We start from the raw sequence: 13139 nt of genomic DNA, 5'->3' as shown, positions 1-13139 counted from the left end.
TTGAAAAATTTCAGAACAGAAAGTAAGAGTCAACATGATATCTAATGAAATATGAAGCACATTAGGCTGCCTCGAAAGTGCTGTTATCTTTCATTCTTTACTTTAGACTTGTATTAGTTTATTTAAGAATATGGGATTTATATTAATCCACATTAGATTACTTTGGCAAAGCAGAGACAAACAAAGTGACTGATAATTAACATCCGCTGATGCAGAGAGACAAATGACTTGAACCATGTTTATCATTCATGGCACCACATCACTGTCTAAAACAGACATTGAATTATAAACTCAATGTATCATAATTTAGCATTTTAGAAGGTAAATCATGTCATTTTTCACTTATTCTTTACACAAAGTGAGCAAGACAAAAGAGCACCAGTGAACTCCAGTTCTGGGCTGGAGGCTGACGTAGACTGCAAGGCTCCATGTCTCACCACAGCTGATCTGATACAGCGCAGAAAGGCTCCACTCATGCCAACCAGACACTGGAGTCAAGGGGGAAATATAGATCTAAGAGTACATTTATATGCTATGTAATGAGCCATGCCGCAGTAATTAGAGCATAATATGGAAACATTTTCTAATGTTGCAGTGGAGGGAGTAGACCTAGACTCATCTCACCCACTGATTTATTTGCAAAGTTTTCATGTCATGTTTTCATGATTTTTTGTCATTTGATATTAATCTTAATGAAGTAATTAATGGTAAATATGAGTCGCTTGTAACAAACTGAGGCCAGATATAAAGAAGATAAGGAGATAAAGGCATGAATGAATCTGATATACAGTGCCAGTCAAAAGTTTGGACACACTTTCTCATTTTTACTGGTACTTGATTTTTGCTTATATGTTTTAAGGTTTGGTTTATGATAACCGCTTGTAGGACGTGGTCAGATTTGCTGTTTAAACAAAGGTGAAAAAGTAGTTCCATCCTTAAGTAGTATTAGTATCTGACAGCTGTTACTTTGCAGGTTAAATATCTTTTTTATGAAATTGTGTAGTATGGTGCATTGTTCAATTTTACTGTAGGATTAGCTTCAATGTACACAGTCTGCATGAATAAGTACTCATGCTTTTTATAGTTAAGTGCAATTTGCTGCTAAAGTAAAATTACTTTTTCCTGTTATGAGCCACAAGTTGCCACTTTTACCTCCCTAGTTAATCTTGATACTTTTTCCACCACTGCCACTTGTGTAATTAACCAAATTAACCATTTTATGGAAGTTTCATAGAGATATTTCACCCTTTTTGGTCTATATGAACCATTAAAAGGAGTTTGGTTTGGCAGCTCGGACATAATCATGCGCGCAATGTGGAAAACAACTGGAATCAAAGTCATAGTGAGTTGTGTGATGGTCACCTGATTATGTTAATATTCAACTTTTTTCCACAACATGTATTTACAGATACCTTCACAAATTGTCCATTAATGAAGGAACCAACAGGCCTCCCCCATTACTTCATAGGCTTGGTAGAGGAAAACCCATAAACCCAGAGGTCAGATTATGAGTTAATCTCAGCAGCCTAATTATATCCCTTTATAAACAAACTGCATTGTTCCAGCAGCGTCACTCACCGACCCTGAAGCCCTGTCCGATGAGCGTGTCTGCGCCCTGCCCGTTCTCCGCTATCAGCGTGGTGTTGTTGCCCTGCTCGCAGGTATCCTGACACTGTCCCTTCAGACAGATCCTCTTGCAGATGAGAGGAGCAATGACCACCTTGAAGCGCTCCCGTGTGGAGGAGCGCTCCGTGCACCACACCAGTCTGTGGACGCTCAGCCAGATGACAAGCAGATGGGAGATCAGAGAGGGCATCCTGGCATCCTTCACTGCCCTCCACAAACACCCGGGGACATTAAACCATCAACAGCTGAGGCGTTCAGCTCCAGCTCAGACACGTCTGCTTTGTTAACCGTGGCAGATTTTGACGTCTCATACGCTGGAGGAAAAAAAGCGCGTCCTCCCTCCTGTTTTCTCCTTGAAGAAAAAAAAAAATCACTTCCCTCGCGTTGAACCTAAGTGATCCATCTGCAAAACCGAACCGTTTGGCATCTTTGGGACTTTCTTGTAGCTCTTGTTTCTGTTGTTCCAAAAGTTATCCCCCCTTCTAGTCGCTCTTCCTTCTTCTCGCCTGTTGCTTTCTGAGAGTTGGGAGAGAGTGCGTAGCTGTGTGGGTTTGGGAGAGAAAGAAGGGAGGAGAGGAGAAGGGGTGAGCCAACCCTCTCTGGAGAAACCTGGCTGGAGGCCAGGCAGGCGGTGCAGCAGCAAAAGCTGAAAGTGGTTTCCTTGTTGGTTATTTCTCCTAACACCCCCTCCTCTCTCCTCTGCTGCCCCCGCATAGACCCCACTCTGCAAATCAGAGCTGCACAGCTGTGCGTGTCACTCTGGACATAAAAAATACCCATGTAATGTATTGCTGTATACACCTTTGTGTTTGGGGGTTGTGTACAATGTGGACATGTGGCTGAGCTATGGACAACAAACCCTCCTGTTAATGACTGTGCCCTTTGACCTGCATATTCTCTGCGTTACTAGGGCATTTCTTATGTGTTTGTTCAGTCCATAGTTGAACCTCCAGTGATTATAAAGTCTAAATCAAAACTCTTCCAAGTTTCAGACGCTCTAAATGTGAGACATCATCTGATATTATACAGCATGTGAGTCATCTCAGTCAGACTGAGGTCAGCAGTGGGATTTACTCTGTCTGCATAGTTCATAGAATAATATTTATTGACAATTTCACACTCTGATGTGTGATGGTTGGAAGTCTCAGTAATTAACAGTGTGATGTTTTTTGTATAAACATTAACAGTTTCTCAGTTAAAATAAAAAATAAAAAATACCTATTTTACCATCAAATCTCAACCTAACCTACAGTTAATGTCTGCTCTTGGCTCCAAAAAGAATCAAAATAAACAATATTTTACAACTTTTAAGAAGAAGTTATAAAAACCTCATTTACAACAAAAGATATATAAACTGTTTGTTGGTTTAAACGCCTGCAATCCAACACAAGCTGTGTGTTTGTATTTCGAGTAGTTAGACAACAATTGTATGAACCAAACCTTAGAATTTGTCTGTTATTGTTGCTCTCACTCATCTTTGTGTATGTCAGTACAATATGAAATGTTACAATATGAAAGAACTCAATGTTTAAATGTAAGTGTTGGATTACTTTCATTACAGTTCTTTCATGCACCCAAGCAAACAAGTAATTCATTTATGTTAATTCGTTCATGGATGATGGAATTGATTTGGTTATATCGCTTACTCAGTGAACCTTACAATAAATATGTGTATTGTGTCATTATACAGGGACTGCTGTGGATAAGTTGAAGGCCACAGCTGGGCAGATGTGAGTCACTTTGCCTCAACAACACTCATCAATATAGATTCAATGGGGTATAGAGTTCAAAATGTCCTTCTGAAAAGTAGTAGACATAAATAATGTGCAGTAACTAAAGTCATTATGTAATCAAATAAAGAAAATGATTGAATGCTTTGAGTATTTTAAGAACAATATGTGAGTAAATGACTTCCTTTCAAACCCTACCCACAGTCCTGGTAGTTATGCTTTTTCAACTGTAACAAATGACAGTTTTCTATCTTCTATCAGTGCATGGGACCAATTAATACCCAACTCACTGCTGACCTCTCTGAATAAAACAGACTGAGGTTAGGTAGTATATATGAAACCACACACACAGTCAGGGTCCTCCACCAAAACCTTGTGGCGTGTCAGTCATATGTTGAACTAACTGCGAGTGTAGCTGCTAGAAAAACACACTGCTCCACTGTAAAGATCGCTGAGCCGATCATTGTTTGGGGTTACATAGACAAAAGTGAGAATGAGTCAAAGAGAAAGAGAGAGAGAAAGTTGAGTCACTTCCTCTCCGAAAAAGTGAGAGTGTTTACTTTCCGTCGCTGAGGAAATGACTGCATGGGCCTGCAGAGAGTTCACAGGCTGCTCTCAAATTTCTCTCTGCCTGAGCTGGTCACCATCACAGCATCATCGGCCGCCAAGACACACACACACAGAAACGCAAATACATTGTAGGTCACATATAAACTATCCCAGATTAGCACAATATTATTGTTTAGGTTTTTACTTCCCTTCTGAAGATGGTAGCTTTACTCTCTGCATGGGACAATAATGATAAACAGAAGTGAGAAATAAATAGACGTATTTCACAACCTAAAGATAAAAACACATGTTAACACTCAGAAGGAACTTTGTCAATCTGCAGATGAAAGTTATTTATTTGTAGTATTTACTTAAGTAAATGTATCAGTACCATAATACATGAAAATAATCAGAAGGGAAATTCTTGCATTTGAAGTTTTACTGAAATAACTAGTATGAACATAAAGTATCAAAAGTAAAAATACAACTACAGTAAAAGTACTTCTTATGCTGGTTGAATGACCTCTGTAGGTGGTGTATTAGTATATTATTGGATCATTACTACAGATGTTTCTAGTCTAGGCTGAGCAATCTAAACTATTTTATATACTGTTTCTGCTACTTTAGGGTGTAGTTATTTCCTGTGTAGCACATAGTGTGTATGCACCCACATTTTTAAAAATGTAATCTCTGTCACTGTCAAATAAATGCAGTGTAGTGTGGTTAAAAGCATAGAATTCCTCTACAAAGTACTAGTAGCAGCAGGTGAAGTGAAGCTTTTCCCTCTCTGTCTGCTCTCCATCTTTAAGCCTCACATACTGTCCTTATTCAGACATATCCACAATGTAATATCCCTTCATAATTAGTCTCTTTATTACATTTCTACACAACAAATCATTAATGAATACCTCATCATTGATAAATAAATGTGCGATTAACCTTATGGAAGGATTAAGGAAGCTTTCAAAGAGCACAGATAGTTTATTCTTCAGTTTTTATGCTTTTTGTTTGTGGATAAACATTTACACTTGCACCTATATTATATAAAACACGGTAACATAATGAGCTTAATTAATTATATTAAATGTGAAGAATGGAACAGTAATTTGTTTTATCAAATGTGTATTTCCAGTTTTGTATATTCTGGGACACATTACGCAAAGTCATCAAATTTTAGGCTAAAAGAAAACTGTATTCAGGGTGTTTTTACAAGTGTCAAAATGAGTCAATTTTCCCCATGAACAGTATGTAAGGGTTGAAACAGTTGGTGTTAAGATGCTCCTCTCTCAGCGACCAGTGAAGTGTCTCACTGTTGGTTTTAATGAATCACAGTTTCAGCTCTGTGTAAACTTCCACTGATGAATTTGGGTTATTATTGTGCTGAAATGCCTTCCACAGCACTTGCTTCAACTTGATGTCATAACTCCCATTTGTGGTCTGTTTTGTTGAAACAAGTTTATATCGTTTCACAAGTAAGTCTTTCAGTGGTGTAGTCAGGAAAAAATGGATGAAGGTGATTTTCATTCCCCTTACTGGAGTATTTCCATTTTATTATAACTATATTTCACTACATTTCTGAGAGAAATATTATACTTTTTGCTCTTCTACATTTATTTAACAGCTGCATGTCAGATTTAACACTCTGAATGGTGCCATTTTGCATAACGAGTAATTTTAGGTTACTTTTGGTAGTCTAAGTATACTATGTTGCTAACACCTACTTTTACTTCATGTTAAATACAGATGTTTAGTGGAATATTTCCGTATTGTGGTTTTTACTTATACTTCAAGTCATCCTTCAGTCAAAACTATGTTTTTCTTCTTGTTGCTACAGTTGGATGTTTAAACTTCACTGTGCAGAATGATGTATGAGCAGAGTTTGACACCAGAGGCTGTTTTCACATTGATCAGCTGACAGTGGAAAGTTTCTCTGTGCTCATTGAAAATCAGATTTTTAGGGGCAGGTCTATGAGCATGATTTGTGACATCACAACTACTTTGGGAGCCAATCCTAGTCCAGTATTCAACTTGTACAAGTGTGATTTGGAAACTTGACGTCTCCAGTGTACAAACACTGAGAACGAATTTTACAGTGAAGAAGACATGTTGTGCCCAACAGCTGAACTTCTGTAATCAAAGTATTTGTTTATTTATGGATTCAGAATATTTTATATATATATATATATGATTATTTAAATACAACAGTGACAAAACTACCATTTAAATGTAATATTTGAATTTTGTAAAGCTGTGATAAAAGCTTATCCAGCTCAATGTGAGTGGATTATGAGAATATGAGACATATTGAACATTATTTGAATCATAAATATGCAGTTTACAGTATTTCATGTAAGCACACCGATGGGATCCTTCATTAAATCAAGTGTATTCAGTACTGTATGCTTGTGAAGCAACAACATACCTAAATGTGTCAGATCCTTCTTCCAGTAGTCAGGTCATTTATTCTGTGCTGTGCTGGACATCAGAGAAACTGCACAAATGGGGGGGGGGGTAAAATTTTCAATACTCGAGGCACACATTTGTGAACTGTTCTTTAAGATGTGGTGAGTGAATTCAGATAAATGAAGCTTTAGCCAAAGTCCAGTCAGGATGACTATATTCTTCCTGCATTGGCCTGTAGTTATATTTCTCATTTTATACTGCCATTCACATCTGTCATGCATACTCACTCATAATTTCCAATGCTGTCATTGTCTGGGGTTGTCAATCAACCGAACAGCTGTTCACATCAGCTGTTCACATGCATCCAATAGCACAGCTACACACCTCCATCACTGGCCTATGATCTTGCTGCTGTCATTTTAAATACGTTTCTCTCTCTCTGCCTTTAGTGCATTCATGCTGCTGTTTCGCACACTCCTCCACCTCCCCATCAACACCTAGTCTTTCATCTCTTAGTCAGCCTCATCAGAAGTAATCTGCCACCAACACCAGTGAGAGGATTAATCCTGCTGCTGCTCCGGACTGATGCCCTTCAATTAAAAATCTCCCTGTCGAGTCCAAAGACGCTCTTTTCTGACTTAATTACCATTCCATCATCTGTTATCTGTACTTCATTCACTATGTCTCTCCTCATCGATATATAGAGGTTGGCAATAAAAAAAAAACAGAAAATGTTGTTTATCAGCAAAACTAAAGCATGACTGTACATTCTGTTACATCTCACTTGTTAAGCTTCTGTAATGATACCAAAGACCACCTCAAATAGCAGTTTGTGAGTATGAACGCAGCTGCCATTACTCAGCATTGAGAGAAGAATAAGGTGCTATTAGACACCCGTCTCTGGGCGTGTCCACGGCACCAACACTACACAATATGTTTGGCAGCGTGTCAGTCAGTGTTGAAACTCTTCTCCAGCGTTCCTTAAGTTTTCCTCGTCTCCTGCCGCAATGCAAATGAAACGAACCAGCTGAAACTGAAGCATTACAGACACCACAATCTAACACCGTCGATTTAGGTGATTTTACTCCTTTTATAATTTAAAATTGGGTCTCAAAAAAGTTCTCAATCATCTGGATGTTTTTTTTTTAGCTTAAAGCAGACAACACTGTAATTACATTAGACATACAAACTCAGCACCATTCAAAGTAACCTCCTTGTAACTGTACACTTTCAATGAACAAACAGAAAAAAAGAGGTAGAAACAAGGCCCTTTAATATAGTAACATTTACAGTAGGATGAATGTAATACGGGGAGATATATTTTGAACACTGAAGCATAAAAAAGTAATTATTTTCACATTTAACATGAACTTTTTAGTCCAAAGGAAGAATGCCATCTTACTTTAAACCTGCACCATGCACCTCCCCCCGCCCCCCCAGTATGTGATACAAAAAACAATAAATATGACCATCTGGGATAAGACTTACTTGGCAAATTGCTTTCTGGGTATACAATGACAACTATTGAACATTTTCAGCGCCTTTCCAAATGACTTACACTTGTAAACATACATAGAATAGTTACATAGAGACCATTATAGTAGTATACTTAGAAAATGACACGAGACCTACGGTATAGCTCAAAAGGCTGAGAGGATTAATGCTGTGCTGCTGTTAACCCCCGATGCATCAGTTGTGTCACATCGGATCATCAGGAATAACATCAGGAAGATTTAATAAGATTATATATATATATATTTACACTGTATGTTGGCATACTGCTGTTTTAAAGCACATTACGTTTTTGTTTTTTTTAATTGTCATTGTTGCACATTTACTTTTTCCACAAATGTTAACCCTTATTGAACCGGATAAAATGGCTAAAACTACATTCTTATTTACAGAAACAGCTGGGGATGGGAGGGAGCATTGCTGCCAGCGGAAGAACAGATATGCACATGCAAGCACCAAAATCTGTCCGCTAGTAATTGCTAGGACTGGCTGGTAACAATAATAGTCTAGAAAAGGGGCTTTCTAGATAAACAGTAGCAGCTTGAACAAAAAAAACAGTTGGAATGCTAAGATGTGGTCCATAAGATAGAGACGTTAATACGACGAGAGAAATATTAAAACTAGATAGAAGTTGTTGATGCATGCTGATGAGCTGAGCCTCCTGTCACCTGACTCTGTATTTTTCCGTGCACAGATAAATACATGTAGTGATTCAAAGTCTCGACAAGATGACATCATCGCTGTGTAAGTGATGAGAAAAGAAGATGATCAGCTGACCCAACAGTAAAACTAGTTCAAGCTTCATGAAGGCACACGCAACAGCGTGAATGTACACAAAATGATATTTTAGCTCATTTTAAGAGATCTTTCTCTGTATCTGCATCCACTTGTGACAACCACTGGAAAAAATAAAACAAAACAACTCTAATTTTTCAATTAAATCAACTTGAACTTACATAGGTTTTAAGTAGTGTAGTGCTGCAAACACCTCCAAACAGGATTAGCAGACAGTAGCACAGCACTGATGAAGAATGAGGTAGAGCTGGGAGATTTATCCACATAATAACAATATCATGATAGGAGCCATGCCAGTTGCCAGTGTTTTTGGAGCATTGGACATTCTTTAGCTTCACATTAGTGTTGTTTATTATTCAAATCCAAAAACTAAAAATGTTTTGTCTAGGTAAGTATGTTTTAGTGTCAAATGCAAGTTTCTGCATGATGACGCTGCATATTAACCGTTATAAACCCCCCAGCTCACCTAGCCAGCAGCCACAGAGAAAGACTGAGCTCTCACCAGCTTCCATTTGAAAAAATGCAGGTGGACTCCTCCCTTAAAGTGAAAGTGATCCAATTGTTTGACAGTTTAATTGGCTCATCCAGCTGAGTGAAATGTGAATGATCACACTGTGATCTCATAATGACATCTTAACACTTAATGATGAAAAGAAGTTTAGATAAATAAATACTATGTGAAAGCATCAATATCACACACCAAATTATTATCACTTCATCGACATCAAATAATTCAACCAATAATACTGTGACGTTTGTGTTATTCAATAATGTACATGGTCTGAACTGCTGCATGTCTGCCCGCACAAGAAGCATGAACCAGCCTTAAATGGATCCATTACTATCTGAGCCCTCGGTCTGTTAGCAAAAAGCATGCCTATTCAGACAATTCAGTCTATGTCTAATGTGTGAAACTTCAAGAAAATATTGACCATTATCATAACACTTTGTCCTGACTAAAATCCAGAAGGGAATTGCCATATACTGCAGCGGCTGCAGCAGCAGCAGCAGTGACTCAGTTGATGTGTTCAAGGCACTTTTTGTACATTTTTTGTAACAGCAGTGTAAAGACAGCTTTTGTTCATTTCTGCCATCGTTTTCCCAAATTACTGCCGGGAAGCTGACGAACTAGAAACTTCCTGTGCCAAGAACAACCTGCACGCTGCTGATGGTGCTGCTGCTCGAAGAAGGTCCGGATAAGAAAACAGTCGCTATTGAAGAATGTAGAGTGTGTATTTTAAAAGTTATTTTTACATCTAAGAATGTGAAACATGAAACATGAAAATGCCAGAAGCAGACAAAACTCTGAGGCTAGTGTTATATGTAGCCGGATTCTTCACTTTAACAGCATGGAACAGAGATAACCCTAACCATCATGTTTACTAACTACACAGACATTTCATTTATTTTCACCTGTAGTATGTTTTCTGGTAAGAATGAACACCAACAGTTGACCCTTTAACCTTCCTTACACACAGTCCACAACTGAAGTGTCATCCTCCTCTGCACCCCACTCCCCAAACCTCATCTGTGGGGACGGAGCCGCCGGATGAAGGTTGTTAATGTCATCTATGGCATCTGGGTCCGTGTCATCACTGGCACCAATCCCCATGTGACCGCCTTCCTCCCTGTGTGTACGGATGTGCTTCCTCAGCGCCGCAGGCTCCTTGAAGCTACGGTTGCAGAAGGGGCAGCAGCACGGTCTCTCTCCGGTGTGGATGAGCTGGTGGTGTTTGAGGTGCTGCAGGCGGCTCAAGCGTTTCCCGCAGATGGCGCACACATACGGTTTCTCCCCTGTATGTGTGCGTCTGTGTTTGCGCAAACCGTCCAAGTGGCGGAAACAGTTTCCACACTCTGAACAAGAGTACGGTTTCTCACCTGTGTGTATGCGCAGGTGGGTCTTAAGGGCACCTGACTCACGGAAACGGCGGCCACAAACCGCGCATGGGTAGGGCTTCTCCCCGGTGTGGATGCGAATGTGCTTCTTCAGGCTTGAGATCAGGCGGAAGGTCTTTCCACACTCCAAGCAGTGGTGGGGCCGATCTCCAGATGGCTCCCCTATTGGGTCAGAGACAGAAGGTCCTGCTGAGTCCTCCACTCGGCCGGGAGAAATGCTGTCTCCTCTCCCAGCTCCAGAAGTCCGAACCATTGACTTTTGTCCATCAAGTCCCCCTTGTTGCAAGGCACTGGTGCATTCTCGCACTTGTCTTTGGTGACGCAGAGGATGAGTAAAGGAACGCTGGGAACCTCCATCCCCTCCAACTTGAACATATCCGAGGTCACCCACGCTGTGGGATGATCCTTCTGCATCTCTGTTGTCATTTCGCATCCCAGGCTCCTTCCTGCCAGACTGACCGGAGCCTTGCTCCTCTTTAATCTCAAACCTAGATGCTCCACCTGGTCCCTGAGATGCCCTCTCATCTATAGACAAACCACAGCATGCAGAGATGTCAATGTTTACACAGAGGTGAATACATGTGTCCGTTTCCGTAATTAATTATTATTACTTTATATTTACCTGGTCTGCTGGTATCAGAGCACATATGAGAGGCATTAGATGTAAAGGAGTCCAGAGCATGGTTAGTCACAGAGCCATCTGGTTGGATTGAAAGCTGGCACATTTTGTAGTCATCTCTTGGCTCAAACCCATGAAGTGATTCATCCACAGATCCACCAAGACCCATATCAACACCTGCTCCATTCACATTTCGAGGGTTCTGGTGGTCCCGGTCCAAGCCTGCAGTCATTGAGGCCATGGAAGACAGTGATGGGGCAAAGACTGACTGACTGATGGTCTGGGGGCCAGTGTATGAGCCCTGCAGCTGGTCTATGAGCTTCTGAGCGCTGCACAGACACTCCTGCAAAGCCTTCAGCTCCCTCTCGGACACTTCAAGGCGCACTTTGAGTCTCTCATTCTCTTCTTCCTTGTGCAGAAGCTCTTGCTGAGTCTCATTGAGCACTAGCACCACCTCGCCAAGGAGGGTATCGACCGCGGCGGACATGGCAGTCTGGATGGTGGGTGCGAGACGGGATTTCAGGGACGTTACCGTCACGCCACCGTGCGAAGCTCCGTATCCAGCCTTGTCCGCTTTCCTCTCGTAGCAGGACTCTGGCCCGGGCCTGTCGGGGATGTTGATGATACTCTGTTTACGGTTTCCACCATGGACGGAGCCGCCGCTGCTCGCCGTAGAGGAGTCCATGCTACCGGTACTGTAGCCCGTCCTCCTGGAAGTCATGTCGATTGCAGGCTTTAGTGTGATGTTTCAAATGCAGCTAAAGTCAAGCGAGGCAGGCTGATTACTTAATTATGCAAGGAGTCAAGCGTGGCCAGTTACATCTGCACACATGAGCTGACAAAAACAATGCAGTGAACTATAAGAGTCTTGGCAGGGCCTGGATCCGCTCGCTAACATTAGCCCGCAAGCTTTCAAAAAAGACTCCCAGTCGATCAATAATCTCCCAGACGACGTGAAGTCTGCAGCAGGAGTGCGCCGATGCTCTTTAGCTGCGTTGATCACGTACGTTAGTTACTGCTTAAAGACTTTAATACTGTGCATCCTCTGCAGCGACTCACCCATCTCCAGCTCCTACTTGCAGCACTGCACTACTCAACTATACACTGAGGCCTGTCGCACACAGATGTCGTCATGAGGCAGCTTTGAGAAAGGGTTTAATTTACCCTGGATCTTGACTTGAAGGTTTAAAAAGGAAACGCAACAAGCGCTTCACAATTGCATTTAACCGTGATCAGTTCAGACACTACTTCAGATATACTGTATCTAAACTATATTCTGTAATGCTTTCATTCTCAGCAGGCACAATTTGAAATGGACAAATCAATGTTGATTTGAGACAGACATTAAAAAGACAAATACATCTGATTGACAAGAGCCGTGACACTGTTAACACAGAATTATTCCAAGGACACTCTTTCACATTCATGTACATGTCTTCATATTTAATATTCATATCTTCTAGGCTAATATTTCAGTTTAGGGCTTTTCTTTTCTTTCTTTTTCTTTTTTAAAGTCAGAGTTAAATTAAATAGGCTAGGCTACCACACTTTAATGTCACTTAAGTAAATGTATGTTTTATCTAAATGTAGGTCCACTATAAGGTTATCAAAACTAAAGGTATTGGGGCTCTTTGAGTGTTATAGTATTGAATATTAGATTATTAATGCTGATGCACTGATGTGTACACTGTGAATTTGCTGTTGTATTTGGTCAAGATGAAGCTCTTTTTAACCTCTGTTCAAAGGCCAAATATCATTATGTCTTATTTTTGAGGTGCTCACCGTATGCAGCCTATTTGTGCACTGATTTCTAAAGTAGGTAGTGAGCTGTCAAATTAACGTAGTGAAATGTAGACCTAATGGAGTAGACATTTGAAGCATGGAATGGGCAGCAAATAATTAGCCAAATATAGGCTAAGTAACACTTGACTAAATGTGCGAATAGTTCCATAACTGATTAGACCACTCATGTCTGTAATTATGCAACCATTTATCTTTTCCTCTCTTGT

The 13139-nt window shown here is 40.4% G+C and overlaps 2 protein-coding genes across 2 annotated transcripts in view; both read right to left on the bottom strand.

Annotated features, from left to right (window-relative positions):
- The window catches only part of ltbp3 (latent transforming growth factor beta binding protein 3), a 35176-nt gene extending 33022 nt beyond the window's left edge, over nt 1–2154 (bottom strand). The window contains exon 1 of the mRNA XM_053331108.1: nt 1579–2154. Coding sequence (XP_053187083.1) covers nt 1579–1816 — 238 coding nt within the window. The 5' untranslated portion in view covers nt 1817–2154. The remainder of the gene's footprint in view (nt 1–1578) is intronic.
- A 5609-nt stretch (nt 2155–7763) lies between these two features.
- On the bottom strand, nt 7764–12207 carry si:ch1073-224n8.1 (zinc finger and BTB domain-containing protein 17). The gene is made up of 2 exons (XM_053331549.1): nt 11134–12207; nt 7764–11036 (listed from the first exon to the last, which is right to left on the bottom strand). Exons 1-2 carry the CDS (start codon nt 11849–11851, stop codon nt 10084–10086), a joined length of 1671 nt encoding a protein of 556 aa, XP_053187524.1. The 5' UTR covers nt 11852–12207; the 3' UTR covers nt 7764–10083.
- Nucleotides 12208–13139: the final 932 nt, after the last annotated feature.

The sequence above is a fragment of the Scomber japonicus genome, chromosome 13 (genome assembly GCF_027409825.1).
Source record: "Scomber japonicus isolate fScoJap1 chromosome 13, fScoJap1.pri, whole genome shotgun sequence".
Lineage (NCBI taxonomy): Eukaryota > Metazoa > Chordata > Actinopteri > Scombriformes > Scombridae > Scomber > Scomber japonicus.
Note: the sequence above shows the minus strand (reverse complement) of the source record. Positions and strands in the feature narration are given on the sequence as shown.